Source organism: Lemur catta, chromosome 4, assembly GCF_020740605.2.
Source record: "Lemur catta isolate mLemCat1 chromosome 4, mLemCat1.pri, whole genome shotgun sequence".
Lineage (NCBI taxonomy): Eukaryota > Metazoa > Chordata > Mammalia > Primates > Lemuridae > Lemur > Lemur catta.
The window spans coordinates 75694523-75713400 of NC_059131.1; the positions used below are offsets into that span (position 1 = coordinate 75694523).

The 18878-nt window shown below is 39.9% G+C and overlaps 1 protein-coding gene across 1 annotated transcript in view; it reads left to right on the forward strand.

Annotated features, from left to right (window-relative positions):
- Window positions 1-4797: 4797 nt before the first annotated feature.
- Window positions 4798-18878, forward strand: part of IL18R1 (interleukin 18 receptor 1) — a 38211-nt gene continuing 24130 nt past the window's right edge. The window contains exons 1-4 of the mRNA XM_045550322.1: window positions 4798-5354; window positions 11189-11278; window positions 14706-14949; window positions 18455-18620. Coding sequence (XP_045406278.1) covers window positions 11221-11278; window positions 14706-14949; window positions 18455-18620 — 468 coding nt within the window. The 5' untranslated portion in view covers window positions 4798-5354; window positions 11189-11220. The remainder of the gene's footprint in view (window positions 5355-11188; window positions 11279-14705; window positions 14950-18454; window positions 18621-18878) is intronic.

Genomic DNA, 18878 nt, shown 5'->3' on the forward strand with positions numbered 1-18878 from the left:
TGTTGGGAAATTTTCTTCTTTTTTAAAAATTTTTTTGTTTTTACACACACCATTTTTATAGCTGAGATTACATGTGTGGAGTTTTCCATTTTTTCCATTTAACATCATAATAAAAATATTTGGTATCTCATTGAAATTGTTTTTAAACATTTAAAAATATTCATAGAGTTCCATCTCATAGTTGTGCTACAGGAATACAACTTAAATATCTATCATTATAAATAATTCTGCAATAACCTTATCAGTATATCTCATATCTCCCAATTATAAAACTCCTTTTTTAAAAAATTTGAGACAACTTTGTTTGTTGTAACATTTCTATGAAATTAGTAGGGCATTTTTGCAAAACTGCTCTGCCCAAATGGAGTGAATGTGCATAGTCAGGGCTGCTTGGGTCGGTTCCCTGAAGGTAGGCACACACTGCTGTGGACCACAGGAATGGATACAGAGCTAAGGCGAGTGTCCGTTCAGGCTAGGAGTCCTGCTGGCACTTCATATTTTGCAATTAGATGAAGATCCTACCCTCAGTGGAGCTGCTTAATAAAGTCTATGATTCGGTATTTAACTGATAAAAAAAATCTGAACTCCAGACTGTTGACAGGGATTATAATCTTGAACTCACTATCACCCAAGACCTTTTGGAATCCTAACAAAAGAGAATCATATTTCTAGAAGGTTGCCTAAAGGATCTGTGGTTACCCATCTTTGTAGGTATGCTATATTCTCAATCTATACTCCCAGATTAGGTTGCCAGATAGAATACAGGACACCAATTAAAGTTGAATTCAGAGAATGGTATTTCATCTGATGTTGATCTAAAATTCAAATTTAACTGGATGCCTTCTATCTTTATTTGCTAGATCTGGCTATCCTATGTTGTTAGATTATTGTGCTTTTATGTACTACCATTTGGTTTTATTGAATTACTAAAACATTGGCCAGTGAGAAGGTTGCTGTATAACTGACTATTTGATATCATGGAACTTGGAATCAACAAGTCACCCTCTGCGGTGGAGCCATCAGCTGTGGGACAATGAGCAGGTTACTTAACTTCTCCAAAGCTTAGTTTCCTGAGGTAAAATGAATACAATAATGTCAAACATTTTGGATTTCTGAGCTTATCAAATAAAAAAAAGAAGTATTTAGACCAGAGTAAGAATTCAATAAATGGCAACAGTTGTTATTATGAAACCTCATTGTGTTTCTTATAATGTTGTTTATAGTCTGTGACTTTTCTCAATGAGGACCTCTAAAGAATACATTCTCTCCAGTCTGACTCTCAGGAATAGATGTGCCTTTCTGTGCCTTTATTCCTCCCTCCCCACCTAGAATGACAGGTGTGTCTTCCATTTGTGGACACAGGGAATTTTGGAATTGATTTTATTTCCCTCATAGACCCAAATTTTGGATTTTTCTACAGCAAATATATAGAACATCATTACATGAAATTTGTAATGATATCTTTTTGGCTCCATAATATCTTTGTTTCTGATTTGCCCCATATTTCTTATGTTTTAATGTGTTAACTGTCTATACTGTAAGCTCCTTTGCAAGTATTCAACATTTACTTTTTCTGAATGTGTGATGAGTACCTCTTTGGGAGGGGCGGGGAGAGGAAGGGGGGCGATGATAGCTATAAAGCTGAGAAAAGGACACCCCCCCTGCATGCCCTGAGGGGGTTCAGAGCCCATCCTGGAAACATAGGGGGAAGAAGGAAGCATTTCAGAGACCTCAGATGGTGCTGGCTTCCAGGAAATGAATGTCGCTGAGCTTTTTCTCCATTACCCCTTTTCCTAATCTTAACACCACTTCCCAAGTCACCTGAGCTCTCTGGGGCACAGTTTTTGTAACTGAAAAATGGGAGGATGGAGAAGATGAGCTCTAAGATGAGCTCAGCACCAATGGCTCATGATTCAAAGCTGTACACTCATAGTGAGCTCAAGAAGTTGCCCGAAGACCTGGATTCTCACGGCAGCATTACCACTCAACTCTCTCATTTCTTCCTGTGTGTAGCGAGAGTAATAGATGCTTCACCTACCACACAAGGTAGTGTGAATAAAACAAATTAAGCCAAGATTTGTTGGGTGTCTACCACACAATCGTTGTGAAAATGTCTGTGAATTATAAAAACACAAAGAATTATTTTTAATTGAGTCAAGTTTGCCTACAGTAAAATGTGGATCCCCAGTGTTCAGTTGGATGAGTTTTGACAGTTGAACATATCTGTGTAGGTATCACCCAAAACAAGATAAAAATATTTCTATCACCCCAGAAAGTTCCATCATGCCATTTCCCAGTCAATCTCACCCCCAAGGCAAACAATGTTCTAATTTCTATCTCCATGGATTAGTTTTGACAGATCTTGATATTCATACCAATAAAGTCATGCAGCTACTTCTACACAACATAACGTTTTAAAGATTCATCTGTGTTTTGCATTAGTCAGTACTTTGTTTCTTTGTATTGTTGAGTAGTGTTCCATTGTATAGCTAGACAAGTTTGTTTAACCATTTTCCTGTTGATGAATGTAAGGGTTGTTTCCTGAGTATGGCTACTATGATTATGACTCCTATGAACATACTTGTGGACTTATGTTTTTATTTCTTTTGGGTTGATACTTAGGAGTGGTCATAAGGTAGGTAGGTGTATGTTTAACTTTTACAGAAACTGGCAAATTGTTTTTGCAAACTAATTGTACCATTTTACATTCCCACCAGTTACGTATGAGAGTTCTGTGGCTTTGCAGCCTCACCAATGATTGGTATAGTCATGTTTCTTTATATTTTAGTCATTGTAGTTTGTTTTAAATGAGTATCATTGTGGTCTTAATTTGCAGTTCTCTGATAATGATATTAAGCCTTTTCATGCTCTTACCTATTTACATATCTTCAGTAAAGGTAAAATATTTTGCCCTATTTAAATTGTATTTATTTTTATATGGTTGACGTGTAGAAATTATTTACGTATTGCAGATACAAGTTCTTTGCCAGGTATATGCAAGGTAAGAACTTTTCCAGGCTTGCCAATTCATTTTTAAATGATGTCATTGATTAGCAGACATTTTTAATTTTGATGATATCTAATTCATCAATTTGTCTCACCTGACTAGTGCTTTTCATGTCCTAAGAATTTTGTCTGCCTGCCCCAAGGGCATAAAGATAATCTCCTACGTATTTTTATGAAATATTTATGGTTGTAGCTTTTATATTTAGGTCTATAGTCCACTGTGAATTAATATTTATATATAGAATGAGGTAAGGATTAAGATTCTTTTTTTCCTTCTTCCACAGAGATACCCAGCTGTTCCAGTAACATTTGGAAAATACATTTTTTCCCCCATTGAATTGATGTGGTGCTTTGGTCACAAATCAATTGACTACACATGTGTGGGTCTATTAGTCTACTTTCTATTTATACGCTTTTGCAAATATCACACTTTCATGGCTATAATACTCTTGCCTTATTGTAAACCTGAAGTCGGTGTAAGGTGTAAGTCCTCCAATATTGTTCTTCTTGTTCAATATTGTTCTGACAATTCTAGATTGTTTGCATTTCTGTGTAAATTTTACAAAAAGCTTCTCAATTTCTTTGAAAATTTCTCCTGGGTTTTGGATTAGACTGCATTAAATATAGATTCTATAACATACACAGTCTGAAAATATACAGGCTCTATAAACTCTACAGTTTGTGGAGAACAGATACCTTAACAATAATGAGGCTTCCAATCCATAAACATAGTACATGCTTCCATTTTCTTGGATCTTTCATCTCAGCAATATTTTGTAGTTTTCATAACAGATATCTTGTACATCTTCCAAAGAAATTATACTTTCGTATTTGATTTTTTAATGCTATTGTAAATGGCATTTTTAGCAAACTTCATTTTTCAAATTTCCATCATTAATATATAGAATTACAATTGATTTTTTTGGATTCAACTTGTATTCCATTATCTTGCTAATTTCACTTACTGTTTTCAGTAGTTTTTTTCTATGTTTCAAAGAGTGATCTACATATAATTATGCCCTCTGCCAAAATCAGTAGTTTCACTTCTTTCTTTCCAATCTTTATGCCTTCTATTTTCATTTCTTCACTCATTGCAAAGCAATTGTCCCAAACCAAAATAGACATCTTTACCTTGTTACTAATCTTAGGAAAAAGCAAAATGTTTCACTATTAATTAATTATGAAGTTAACCTGTAGGTTTCTTAGAGGTGTTCTTTATCAGATTAAGAAAGATCATTCCTTTCTACTCTCCATTTTCTTTGCGTTATTAATCCAGAAAGGGTGCTGAATTTTGTTAGATGCTTTTTTGGCATGTATCGAGATAATGACATGATTTTTCTATTTATTATATAGTGAATTATTTTGATTGGGCAAAAAGAATAAAAATTACTATCTCATTAAACTGTTTTCCTGTCAGCCATGGGTTTCACTCTTCATTTTTGTTTGAAAACAGTTCTACCATACTACAAAAATTTAGAAATACATATTCTCCTTTGGCCTCTTTTTCTTTTACGCAATTTTAAACCTTAATTCAACAACTCTGCCCTCTTCTTTCATTGCTTCCCAGTAGTGGAACCTCCATCCCTCAAGGGAAGCTGAAAGCCTGGGGCAGACCCGAGGACAGGAGACTACTGGCCCCTCCTCACCTTAGGCTCACCTCGGGAGCGCAGGTGACTTTGGGACTCTCCTTGGCGGATGTCCTTCCTTTCTGCAGCCCTCCCCGCGCCCTCCCCCAGCCCTTCCCCTAAATGCAGGCGTCGCACCTCTGGGGCACCGGTGTTCTGCACCGCGGCGCCCGACGGCCTGAAGGGTGCGTGCGAGTTGCACGGGCGCAGCACCTCCGGGCACTGCAGGTTGCCCGGCCGCCGCCCGGGAGTTCCCGGGGACCAGCTGCTCCCGGTCGCCCCCGGGGGAACTCGCAGGCGGGCGCCCTGGTGGAGGAGCCAGTGCTCCCGCACGCTGCCCTACCCGAGGGCCCCCAGACCTGAACCCCTCAAGACAGGCGGCACCCCGCGATCGGGAGCACCCCTGACCGCGACACTCCCCGGCCGGGAGCAGCGCCCCACCTGCAGCCTTCACCAGCCAGGTTTCACAGCCAGGGGGGCTGCCAGACGCTTTTTCTTTCCTCCCACTTTCTGTTTCTTTTTTCTTTTTGTAACCGTCTCCGGTGGCCTTACCTCTTCAATCACACTCCCCCCCAGCCCCCGCGGAGCCTCTTTCCTTTCAGGTTTCACAGTAATCGGGATCGCTGCTTCTCACCTGCTGTCTCAGCTCGGCCTCCGCGGCGCCACCCGGAGCGAAGGAGGGGCCGGCGTCTCCGCCCCAGCCTCAGGGACGCCCCTCAGGAGGTAAGGATGGGCTCTGGGGCCACCGCACCGCGCCGCACCCTCGCTGCCCCCCGGGGCAAGGGGAAACCCAGCCTCACAGGCAGGGATTCCGAAAACAAGGCCAAGTTGTGTGTGTGTGTGTGTGTGTGTGTGTGTGTGTGTGTGTGTGTGTGTGTGTGTGTGTGTTTGAGAGAGACAGAGTCAGAGAGACAGAAGGAATGAATACTGGCGAGACAGCAGGGTCACCTTTCCCTGACAGTATAGTTTTAGGGGAACCTTCTCAGTTCCTTGCTGGAGACTGAGAACAGCTAGAATAAAGGATGACAATAGTTCACGTTTCTTGAGTGCTCACTGTGTGCCTGGCACTGTGTAGAAAACTTTTAGAGGTATTATTTTCACTTAATCCGCCTGGTGGCCCAATTAGTCCTCCTAGTGGCCCAGTGAAGTAGGAACTGTTTTTATATTATGTTTGATGAAAGCAGGGGGTGGGGCAAGCAGAGAGTTTCTGTCATTTATCCAAGAGCATCTAGCTATTAAGTAATAGATGCCAGATTCACACCTAACATTTCCTGATTTCAAAACCTTTGTCTTTAATCCCATGTGCCTCTAGAAGTTAAAAGTGTCCAGCAGGTTGCATTACGGTTATCAGACAAAGTAATGACTGGGCAATCCCAGTCAGATATGGAGATCCAAGATTCTTGTATTAATGTCTTCTAAATCCCTAGCTCCATTCTTGAGATCTCCACAAACATCCTTTCTGTGCCATGCCCAGTGCTAGGATCTGGGGTACACCTCTCAGGTAGGGGGCCTTGGATGGGCTGGGAGGGATAAATTTGGGGACTCGGGTTTGCACAGGTTGCTGGGACAGGCTGTCCCCTTCTCCTCCCCACCCTCCAGTAGAAATACACATACACAGGCTGAGAACAACTACTCCCGGGCAACACAGAATGGAAGGCAGGCTCCCTGCCCGCAGGGACCTCACCAGCTTGCAGGGGCTAGTCCAGGAGTGAGGGACATGCCCGTCGTGTGGGCTTGGACAAGAGCACACCCTGTTGGGGGCAGTAGCATGTGGAGAGCTTCCTTGAGAAGGGCCACCCTTGAGCTGAGTAGCAAGGACCGTAGGAACCTGGCGCTGGGAGAAGTGGGGAGGGTGGTCCAAGTGCAGAGTAGCACAGGCATAGGCGGAGTGGGGAGCATAAGGATAATAATAGACACTTGTGTGACAAGGACCATGAGGTGGCATTGATTTTCCTGGCCTTACAGATGAGAAACCAAATTCCACACAAATTCTTTGTTTCTTAGAGTGGAAGAGTATATGTGTGTGTTACATCCAAGATCATTTTTTCCTCTTTGCATTTGTTTGTTTTATCATCTGAGTAAAACACCTATGCTTGGAACACACTGGAGAAAGAATTACATTTGAAAAATCCCTGGTGTGATCTGGGTGCAGTAGCACACCCCTGCAGTCCCAACGGCTCAGGAGGCTGAGGCGGGAGGATCCCTTGAGTCCGGGAGCTCAAGACCAGCCTGGGCAACACAACAAAGTGAGACTCTGTCTCTAAAAAACCAAACCAAACCAAACTGGTGTTCTGATTTTCATCAAGGTGGTTTATCTTAGGAGCTACGCGATTCCATGTTTTGCTAATGAGTGGTTTATACTGAGGCAGTCTACGTCTATTTGTGTGTCAGTCAGTGTAACTAGCTATAAGGTGAGGTTGGCCATTTTACTTTCTCGAGTCTCAGGTTCTTCATTAGAAAGAGCTTTGAAGCAGCTCTTTCGCTATGAATTATGGGTTTCTGTGAATTATTTTTTCTAGAGAATGGTCAGTTTCTTCAGAGTGGGGTCTATAAACAAGGGCAGCTGGGCAGAAGCAGGGCCTCAGGAGATGACCGTTTGGGCACTCCGCAAGGGCTTGCGCTGCACTACCTTGGGCGACAGAGAGAGTGGTCAGCTTGGATCTGACCTTCATCCTAGGTCACACAATTTTTGGAAGAAAACCTTTTTTTCATTTAGAGAAAATTTCATGCCGTTGGATAAGTTTGTGACTATTCTTTATGGATGTATATACATATATGCACAAACATTTAATATATATATTTAAGATATATTGAATTTACTTTTATAAGTATACAAATAAGCCTCCTAGATTGGTGGCTCTCTACCCTGGCTGCATGATGGAATCACCTGGGGAGCTCTGAGGGTTCAGGATGCCCAGGCTGTACCCCAGATGGCCGGGTGGAGCCCAGACATCATTATTTGTTTCCAAGCCCTAAGTGAGAGCTAGTGTCCTAGGCTTCACATTAGTTGCTAAAACATACTTTTCAAGATGTCATGATTTAAAAGTCATTAAAGTAGATTATGGAGATGTGCCAGTGGATCAGATGATCACCTATACTCTAAACTGTGTATATTTTGTGGATTTAATTCATTCATCAATTCAGCAAATAATAACCAAGTAGATGTAAAATGAAAATATATAAGTTAGTGATAAGTGCTATGAATAGAAAAATAAAACAAGGTGGGAAAGTAGGGAGAGAGTGGTGTGTGTGTGCCTATGTGTGTGTGTGTTTGCACCTGGGCAAGCAGGCTGTGCTAGACTTTCCAGACAGCCTTCAGGAAGGACCTGCATATTATAACCTGGTATCAACAAACCATAGAGGAAATACAGGACTGTTTAATGACGGAAAAATAATTAGTAGCTGTTTGGGAAAAGCAAGTTTAGTTAGGCCCTATCTTCATGCCAAACAAGACAAGTAATTGTTGGGGGATGAAAAAAGTTAGGTATAAAAAGAAAATAAATAATAACTATGCCATAAAAAATGAAGAAAATACATAAAAGCATCTATTTGACTACTGAGAGGAAAGTAATGTTCTACACTTAAAAGTAATGGAAAAATCACAAAGCAAAATAATGATTGATATGACTGTATCAATATAAAACCTTCCATACGTTAACACAACAAAAGACAGATTAAAAGTAAACTAAAGAACAAATTTGTCAAAACACTAAATATCTGTGAACTGAACAAAAGACATGGTTCATAAACATGGAAATAAAATGGCTAATAACACAGGATTAATATTTGCCTCATTTATACCAAAAGAAATGCAGATTCAAAAAACAAGGAGATACCACTTTTCCAGTTTGACTGCTTAATTAGATTTAAAAATGGAGAATGCTCAATGCTTGCTCAAGACAGTAGATGAAGACTGTCTTGTGCTATCGAGGGAGGAAGTATGAGTTATTGCAACATTTCTGGAATACAGTTTGGCTGTATGCATTTATCATTTAAATACATTTAAAATATATTCTTTGACTCAGTCACTGTACTTCCATATGGTAGCACCAAGAAAATAATAAGAAATGTAGACAAATAATAATAGTTAATATTTAAGTGGTATGTATGATTCACCAGACACTTAGCAATAGTAACTCATGTAACCTTTGCATCAGCTCTCGGAGATAGTATTGTTATCCCATTCTGTGGGTAAAGAAATTGTGGCACAGAGAGGGTAAGTGACTTGCCCAAGGTTGTTCAGCTGGTAAAGGGGAGAATGGAGATTCAAATCCAGCCAGGCTGACATCAGAGCTCATGCTCCCCAAAACTGAGTTATACTTCTTTGCACGTGAAGATGGCTTTGGATTATTTCGTAACATAAAACATCTTATAAATGATAATATATCCATATAAAGCAATATTAGGTGGAAATTAAAATGATGTTAACAACAAGAGTTTTGTAACACAGTAAAGTGTTCATCATATAATATTCCATGGAAGTGTAGTATATGAAATTATTTAAACATCATCTTAATTATTGAGAATATATAGAAAACATGCTAAAGTATTATGCACATTGAAATTATTTTCTTCTTTCAGTCTTTATTTTGTAAATGCCCTACATTGGGTGTAAATTGCTTTGGAAACAAGAAAAATTTTAAAATAGAAAGAAAAGAAGAAAGAAACTTTAAAGTTATGAAAAAGCAAAATAAATTATATCAACAATAAACATAACACTAAAAAATACTGTAAAATTCCTACATGAAAGAAATTGAATATTTATATCCTCCTTCATCTATTTTATTAATACTTGCTAAGGTATCTAAGACATTTCTCAGAATAGCTCTTTTTGTGGAAATGAATTCATTATATAATAAAATCTTAATCTCTTAAATTCACACATAAAACTTAACAAGTATGTTAAAAAATTTTATATGCACACATCCACACACAGAGCTGTGTGAATATCAGCTACTTTTTTGTATACTGGGATCCTAACATGTTTCGTATCAGAATGCTGAATCATCCATAATAAGTTTATCTCTTGGCAGACCTTGAAAATTAAAAAAAAAAAAAAAGGAAGTGTTGCTCTTTACAAAGCTATGTCAGTCTTAACAAGAGGAGTGACACAAAGGAAGTAACACTTTTCATTCTACCCAAAATAAAAGAATAGACAGAGCTAATGATAAAATGTAGTATGTGGGGGCGGCAGGGAGGTTTCAAACCATAGAACTGTTCTAATTTGATTATGAACGGTTGGTACTTTCCATACACACTTATCCCTTTTGTCTTTACATTATTGATTATTATCTCTTGGAAATTCCACCAAATATTTGGTGATGTTATTCATAAGGTTGGATATAAATGGTCTGGCAGCTTAACCTTTAAACTTTATCCTGGATTTGGGTATTAACGGTCCTATTATTAGGATGGGAAGTGAGGGGCAGTTGTTGAGAGGGGAATTATTCTGGGCTGGGAGGAAGACTGCTTAAACATTAGATGACTTCATCACTGAGTAATTCTGGAGGCAGGCTTTCTCATCATCTCCGTGTTGGAAATGGGCAAACAGGCTCTGAGAACTTTCGTAACTTGCCCAAGGCTGCACAGCTTGTCGGGGCTCAAACTGGAATGCCAGCCATGTTTGTGTGTTCCTGAAACCAGACTCTTCCGTCATACTGAGTTCCCTCCTCCCAGTAAACAAGGAACGTGGGTTTACTTACGAAATATTCAGACCCAGTGAAGATCTCCACTGAGGAGAAGCCTTCTTCCATTCTGCTCTCTGAAGTTGTAGAAGGGTGAAGGTTATGTTGTAACAGGATCGAAGTTAATGCAGATCTTAGTTACAGGGGGCACAGTCTATGTAAAGGAGGGGTCTGGAGTGTAGGAAACTGCTACTTTCTTTCTCCAGTTCCCTAAAATAAACACATAGATGTGAGTGCAGGCACACTCACACATACACACACCTACTCTTCAGTGACAAATGAGAGGGAGTGCTTACCATGTGCCAGGCATCGTGCTGGATTTTAGTGATATAGTGATGAACAAAATGGACTTAGTTCCTAGATCTATGACACTTATGCTCTTAAGAAGGAAGGTGGACTTTTAAAAATTCAACACACAAATGAGAATCTAATTACAAATCATGATGAGATTTTGGTATGAAAACACACACACACACACACACACATTCCTACATGTGCAGAATTGCTGTCATATGTTGGCATGTCACAGACTGTTTATTCATAGAATGATAGATTTTCTAGAGATACTGTTGTCCTCAATTTGGGCCTTGGAGACAGGATTTAGCAGACCAGGCCTAAAATTCATCAGGCCCTGTTGTATTAGAAAGATGAGTCATTTAGAACTTCTTCTGGGAGCCAAAACTCGTTGCCTTGAAATTTTATTAATTTTATATGTCTGAAGGTTCTGAGAATTGGTGACTATATTATGGAGTATGAAGATCTCTCTCTTTTTTTTTTAAAGTTTGTGTGCCAGAAGATTTTTTTTAAACCTTCTTCATAAGACAGGTATGCTTGTGTTTGAAAGCTTTGGTTGAGTCTGTCTTCTCTTTCCAGAGAAACCATTTGAATAAAGCAGAATCCTAAACATGAATCGTGGACAATTATCCTTGACACTTTGGACACTTATATTCATAAGCACCTCTGGTAAGTGATTATAAAAATTCACAAACATACTTCATTAATAATCTAGAAGGAATATTAAAGTTTTGCTTTTTTTATGTGGCGTTAGCTACTGAAGATGCTGAATTGATTGAAATGAGTGATTTGAAATTTTATTTTAGAAGGTTGCCAACCATTTGGCATTCCTGGCATAGCGAGTGAAAGATTCATAGGAAAGAGAGCAAGTAAAGGAGACGCATATGGTATTGTTGAAATAGAAAAGATCCAGCGCTCTGAGTTTACGGGGAGAGAGCAGGGTGTAAAAACTTGCATTTTGAAATAATTTATATTTGCCTGAGATGCAAATTTGTTTTGTGCTATCTGAAACCAAGGAGGTAACAGCCATCTTTATCACTGATTTTTAGAAAGTTTTACGCACACTGTCTCCTTCCAGAGAGGAAGCCAAAAATTCATCTCATTAGTTAGGTAATAATAAAGAAAATAAATGGAAAATATCTCATGGAAATTAAAAAAAAAAAGTGGAGTTACAAGGAATACACCCAAAAGATCGATTAGGCAAGGGAACTCCAGTATGCTTCACAGCAGATGTCAAATACCAATTTTAATTTATTAGCAGTGATTGCTTGGAGGTTTGGTTTTCTGGTTTTTGAGTTTTTTTTTTTATTTTTTATTTTTTTTAAAGTCTGAGGCCCCATTCTTTGGAGAAAATTCCATGATTGAGTAGCAAGGTTTTCCTTAGGTTTTATAGGAGAAAGAGGGAGCAAAAATAATACTTTGCCTTGATCTATTATCTAGGAGAGGGAAACACATGGGTCCATGTCCCCTACTTTGAGAATTACTGCTGAAGATATAGCAAATTAAGATTTGATATTTTCAAATAATACAGTTCTAAATCTTGGGGTGTATTTACTTAAGTGGATCAATTTATTGTTGAGATCCATGTAATGCAATACTTCCTAGATGTTAAAGGCATGAGGTAAATCTTCTTTTCTTGATATGGAATGATCTGTCAGAAAGTACTAAGTGAAAAAGCAAGGTGCTGGAAAAGGTGTGTACTGGGTCCCATGTTCTGTGGATATACACTGATAACTTTGCTCCCAGTCATAATGAAAGCATGTTTTAGGCACAGAAACAGTTATACAGCCTGTTGTGTAAGGTTACTGAAGTCTTGGATGTCTGTTCTGTCCTTTTAGGAACTTGGAGAGCACCTCTCATAAATAGTTCACTCTAAGCAGATGTGATAATGTTCTACATGTAGGATTGATTTAACCTAGTTAAAGCTAGGTGACGACATAATAGTCCAAACTCAAGACAATTCTAAACGTATTCCAACGGGTGTGTAGGTTCTTGGCTCTGTGGGGTTCTCATACCCTGTTTGTGGAAGAATGGGAGTGCCTATTCTGGCACTTTGAACTCCACACATTTTAAACTCTACTCATGTCTCCAGTCAAAAACAATTTCTAGCATTATATTAACCACCAAGGCCTCTAATGTTAAACATAAGATTAGATGTACTAGCTGTCTGAGGAGTGTGAACTTTCACTGCCAACCACCCACCCTGGAGAGTATGTAGTTCACATTAGTTTTCTTCATATGGTAACAATCTTCAAAGAAGAATGAGTGCATATATCCACCAAAATACAGTCCTATGTTTATAGAAGCTTTTGTAAGATTAGCCAAAACCTGGAAATAACCCAAATGTCCAATAGATATTTGTCCAATAACCCAAATCCCCAATATTTATTCATTTATGGAATGGATAAATTGTCAAGTAGTAACACAATGGGATAGTACAGAACGATGAGAAAAGAACACATCACTGATACAGGCAGCAACGTGGATGCCTGTCACAGCATCATAATGTACAAAGTAATCCAGACAGAAAAGAGCATATATTGTATGATTTGTGTACTTTATTATATATCTCTAAAACAGGAAAATAAACTAAACATTAATGACTTACCATAGTTATGAATGTCGATTAAAATTGACAGCAACATATACACATGTGTCACACTTTCCATGCTGAGGTATTGAAATGTAAAATAAAGATTGCATAACAACCACCAAACATAAAGCTGATGCTCATTAACTCTGGTGCTATAAGGTAGATTTGACATCAATGTTTTCAAAGAATGCTTCTACCCTTCGAGCCACTTTCCTCTTAATGTTGTGGTTAACAGCATTGAGTTAAAACCAGACTGTTGCTCTGAGAAATAAACCCTAGCTATAGAAAGGGTATTTCATCCAAGTCTTTAGGGAAATATTTCATTCAATGTAAAGATTCTCATTTTTAAAATGCAGTGAAAGTGCACCCTGGAGCCACTGGAGGACAGGATATCAGAAAGGCCCATTAATGCTGACTTTGGGCCAGGGGCGGTGGCTCATGCCTGTAATCCTAGCATTCTGGGAGGCCAAGGTGGGAAGATCACTCGAGGTCAGGAGTTCAAGACCAGTCTGAGCAAGAGCAAGACCCTGTCTCTACTAAAAAATAAAAAGAAATTATCTGGACAACTAAAAATATATAGAAAAAATTAGCCAGGCATAGTGGCGCATGCCTGTAGTCCCAGCTACTTGGGAGGCTGAAGCAGGAGGATTGCTTGAGCCCAGGAGTTTGAGGTTGCTGTGAGCTAGGCTGACACCACGGCACTCTAGCCAGGGTAACAGAGAGGGACTCTGCCTCAAAAAAAAAAAAAAAAAAAAAAATGCTGACTTTGAACTACCAGAAGTACAAAAGGAGGAAGAAGAGCACCTGCCTTGTGTAGATAATAGGAGCAGGTACATTTCGAAAGCCAGAGAATCTGGGTTCATTGAGAAAGAGGGAGAAAGAGAGCCAGCTCAAGGAGGGAAAGTGACAGACACCAAAATTTGGACTGATATTATATTAGGCAATTCTTGATTATCCACATGGAAACCTAGAGCAATTATCCATGCCCTAAGCTACATAAGCACACCTTCCACCATCCTACACCTGCTGGGGAGTGGTTAGGTAGACTGATTGAGCACAAGGTAGCTGAGAACTCTGATGATGCAGATGGAGAACGCCAAAGTCTCTGGGTTTGTTGTTTTCCAAGGAGACTGGGCATGTTTTGGGGTTAAGTGTGGCAACACTGTGACTTCTGTGGCTTTCCTTATGAAGAAATGGTAATGTGTAATTTTGTTTTTCTAAAAGATGACACTACACTTATCTGTCTCCTAGCAATGGTAGGTTAAGTTTGATACTTTCCTTGTTTGGAAGAAGCTGTCAGAGGTTGTGTTTTCATTTATGTTCTGAAAGCACCTCATCTCTGCTTGTGTTGAAAACATTGACCTTAAAGTAAGGGAACCCACAGGAAAGTGACTGAGATTCCTCAGAACTTTCTTACTAACCATGCTTATTCACCTAATGCGTTAGGAGAGAAAAAAATTATCTTTGTCATTTTTTTTTCTTTTATTCGCTTGTCTTTTGAAGAAACTTGTACTTTACGTACCCACATTAGTGCGGTTGAAGGGGAGCCTTTCTATCTGAAATATTGCTTATTTTCACCTGTGTCTGAGAATGAAACAACCACCATCAGATGGTACAGAAGCAATGGATCACACGAACGTGTTGAGCTAAACCCAGGCAGTTCACCCAGAATTACTTCGTGGGATTATGTTTTGGAGTTTTGGCCAGTTGAGTTAGATGACAGGGGATCTTACTTTTTCCAAATGGGGTGAGTACACCTTTTCTTTGCAATTAGAATATATTTCATAGCACTTTTGGCCTTTGTTCAGCAGCTCAAATATGCAGTTATCTGAAAGGTCAGATAATCCATGCATTTTTTTCTCTCTTACACTTCCTATAATATACTTCATTATTGAAAAAAAAAAAATCAATCTCCCCATGTTTATTTTCTTAGTGATCTTACTGATAGGATCTTATCTTAATAGGATTTCCTTTTAAGGAATACTTGCTAATGATAAGCAAAGATTGAAAGAAAGTCAGTTTTAAAACTCAGCTTTTCCTGTTGTCTAGACTCTCTGGTCAAATTAAATCAATGGCTTGGACTTTATAATAATATCAACATGTCGTGGAGTAGGGGGCAGTGTCAGTTTCCTGGGTGGCATTGCGAGGCTAGGGAGGAGGGATGGGATTGATGTCAACCCACCCTAGCCTGGTTTGCAGGGTTTCCCTGGGAGCCAGATGGCAGTGGTAGTGGTGGAGGTATGTGTCTGGCAGCCAATCACAAGCCCACAGCCAGGGGCAGTGAGAGAGGGGACACGGGAAGGGCTTTGCAGTCTGCTTATGACATAGCCCTGGATTCTGCCAGGATCTTAATAATCAAGAGGCATAACTTCTGTGAAATGAAAGCAACCACTGACAGCCTCAACCACTCTTATAGAACTTGGTTCTCTTTATATGCATCTACCTACATAGGTATTTTTACAGAGATTTGAGACTGACCTGCAGGAAATAGCTCAGGGCCAGCTGCATGGTGAAAGTGTGCTGTCAGTGCCTCTAGACTGAGTCCTGATCATTATCAACCATGCTGTTGACAGCAGAGTGAGATATCACAGTGAAACCTTGATATCGCTGCTGTGGTTTTGCACAAAATGAGGTCATCTTTGTTTGTTTTTACACATAGGAGCTCCCAGGAGTCAGAAAGAAATCAAAGAACTCTTTCTTTTAAAAAATTGATAATTTTATGTGACTTTTTGAGGGAGAATTGGGTCACAACTGGCTCTTTTCATGGCAAGCTAAAGAAGAATGAATACTTGCAAGTGGAGTAGAGGGAAAAGAACAACAAGCACACTTCCTCCTACTCCTGATTGAAAGGAGGCATGATTTAAAAGAACAAAGTATTCTGGACAGGGCAGAGACCACCAGTCTTCTGTGACCATCACTTGGAGATGTTAGAGACAGAGGGCACTGGCCATCTTTCTGATACGGAGAGTGGAGAATTCAGCCTGGGTTAGGGAGCAAAAGGGGAATCAACGGGTAGTGGTAGGGTGTCAGATAGGCATGGAGAGACAGGATAGCAGATAGGAGAGGGCAAGAAAACGAGGTGGCTCAGTGTGGCCCTGGTGATGAACCTTAAAGGATGATGGAGACTGATGAGTGTGAGAGTAAAATGATGGTGGGAGAAGCAGCTTTGACAATGGTTTTGACAGCAAACAGGATTGTACATGACAACAGGTTGTTTTGGACACCCAGGAGCACAGAAGATACAAACATCTTCAAATGTAGGATGCTTAGTAAGCAGTCTCCTGTTCATAGCAGACAGACGTGTGCATGTGTGCATGTGTGTGTGTGCATGTGTGCACCCACTCAGGCGAGAAAGACTGTAATTTGGTTTGGGTCTGTCAAAGACCAGACTCTATCCCCGGAATTCTCCCGTTAGAACTGTAATCCTTTAATTTTATAGGAATTAATTGCTAATAATCAAATGCTTCTGGGAACTGATAATTTGTCACATTAAATTTTAAGAAAGAAGTCAACTAATAAGGAAGGGGATACAGGAGAGAGAGTTTTCCATGATGGAGTTGAAGAAATGAAGGTAGAGAGAAAAGCACATGCAGAAACCTAATAATCAGATCCCAGGCTGGGGAGCAGCAAGTTTGGCTGGGTGAGGGGCCTCGGAAGAGAGAGCCAGGGGCTTTTAAAACCCCTTGTGTGCATGGCCAGAAGTGAGCAGCTCCTTTAACTGGGATGGGATGCGCCAGGCCTGTAGCAGGAAAGTGGTGGACACAGCTTTGGGTTTGAGCTCCGTGGTGGCAGGTGCAGGGCTGCTTGTGCTGCTTGTCTCGCATTCCCAGCACAGTGTCCTGTCACAGGGAGGGTGGTCAGTCCGTCAGTATTTGGTGAGTGTTAAGAATCGAGGACTGCAGAGGCAGAAAAAAATATGACCTGACAAGACGGGAATATTCATGTACTCTAGTCCTTGTAAGCAACAGCTCAACGAGATCTGGAAATATCTCTCCACCTCAGTGAGGCTGAAGTTGGGGAAACTTTACAAACACACCTGCAAAGAGGATGCTGCCAATGGGATCTTGAATCCTTTCCAAGGGCCAAGTAGCTCTATTATGTTCCATGGCCACGAACCACTGCCTTTGACTGTGATGACAGCTTTATACCCTCTCCAGGCCTGGCCAATCTTGTATAAATTCATGCCCACAGTGAAGGGGCCAGATTCACGTGGATTGTGAAAGTCTAGTATTGTGCAAAGCACTCCTGGCTTTGGGGCCAAACAGATGTGCATTTGCATCCTGGCCCCATCCTGTAACAGCTGTGTGACCTTGGGCATGTCGTTTAACCTCTCTGAGATTTGGTATTTTCATCTAAACCTAAAGAAAATAGTCATCTCCCTTACACATACGTGGTGCAACACCTGGACCTCAGTGAGTGCTAATCTTGTCTTTTTTCCATCCTATTGTAGACTTGAAGGGGGACTGGAAGAGTCTAAGGTGGGCACAAATTTGTTAGGCACACGGGAAACATTACCAACACATGTCTGCTGTATTTAGTATATGGATCTATATATCATAAATGCAGTGTAAGAGAACATCAGAGCACAAATGTTTTGTCTTTAAAAATTTCTTTCTAAAAATACTGCTAATTTTTTCATTTTTCCAAATTAATTGCTGATCAGAAGGAACAGCCATAACATTTATTCAAACTCACTTTTGTTTGGTAAAGCATTTAAAGTGCTAATACAGTTTTGCTGAGGGCAAAAACTCTAGGCTTCAGGTTACTCAACAGTAAGAGAAAGGGATTGGAATATACTGCCCTGAGAAATATAAAACCTGATACATATACACACACATTCAGAAAAAAATAACAGGAGTTTGTTTATAGGTCTTATGAAACCAAGGCCACCCTCCCATCCTGGGGCTAAGACCTTCTGCACTTGTTTAGTCACCACAGATGATTGAGGTTTTAAGCATTTGCCGTTCTGACGTCCATAATATATGGTCTGCAGTAGGTGTGTGTGTGTGTGTGTGTGTATGTGTGTAGACTGCTCAGGTTTATATCTTTTACCCTCCACCCCTCATCCCATGACAGTTGTTAAATTTCTTGCTGCACTGAACCAAGAGGAGGCAGAACAGGGTTTGGACATCAATGAATCACTCTGTTTATACAAAAATAAGGGGAAAACGTATCGGATTGGTTACTAAAGATAGATGATATTTGCAGTCTTCATAGTAATTACAAAATACTCTTATATCTTTATTCCATAGAAATCACGCTCAGGAATGGAAATTAAACATCATCAGAAGAAATAAACACAGCTGTTTTACCGAAAAACAAGTAACTAGTAAAATTGTGGAAGTTAAAAAGTTTTTGCAGATAACATGTGAAAATAGTTACTATCAAAAACTGATCAGCAGCACATCATTGTATAAGGTAACGCTTTTAAAGTATTTTAACTTAAGACTTGACTGAAAAGATGAAATTCCAAAATGAGGGACTAAAGGCTGTGGACCATTTTGGTCTCGTAACAAATACGCTGTCTGACCCCACACAGCTCAGTCGGCCTGTCTGAGCTGGTGTCCTCTGGGTTGTTGCAAAGCAATGACTCGTGATGTAGCTGCCACGGTAGCTGCCCTGGATTTGTGACCAACAAGTGGTAAGGCTTCCCCTCCCCGTCCTTCCCTCATTTTC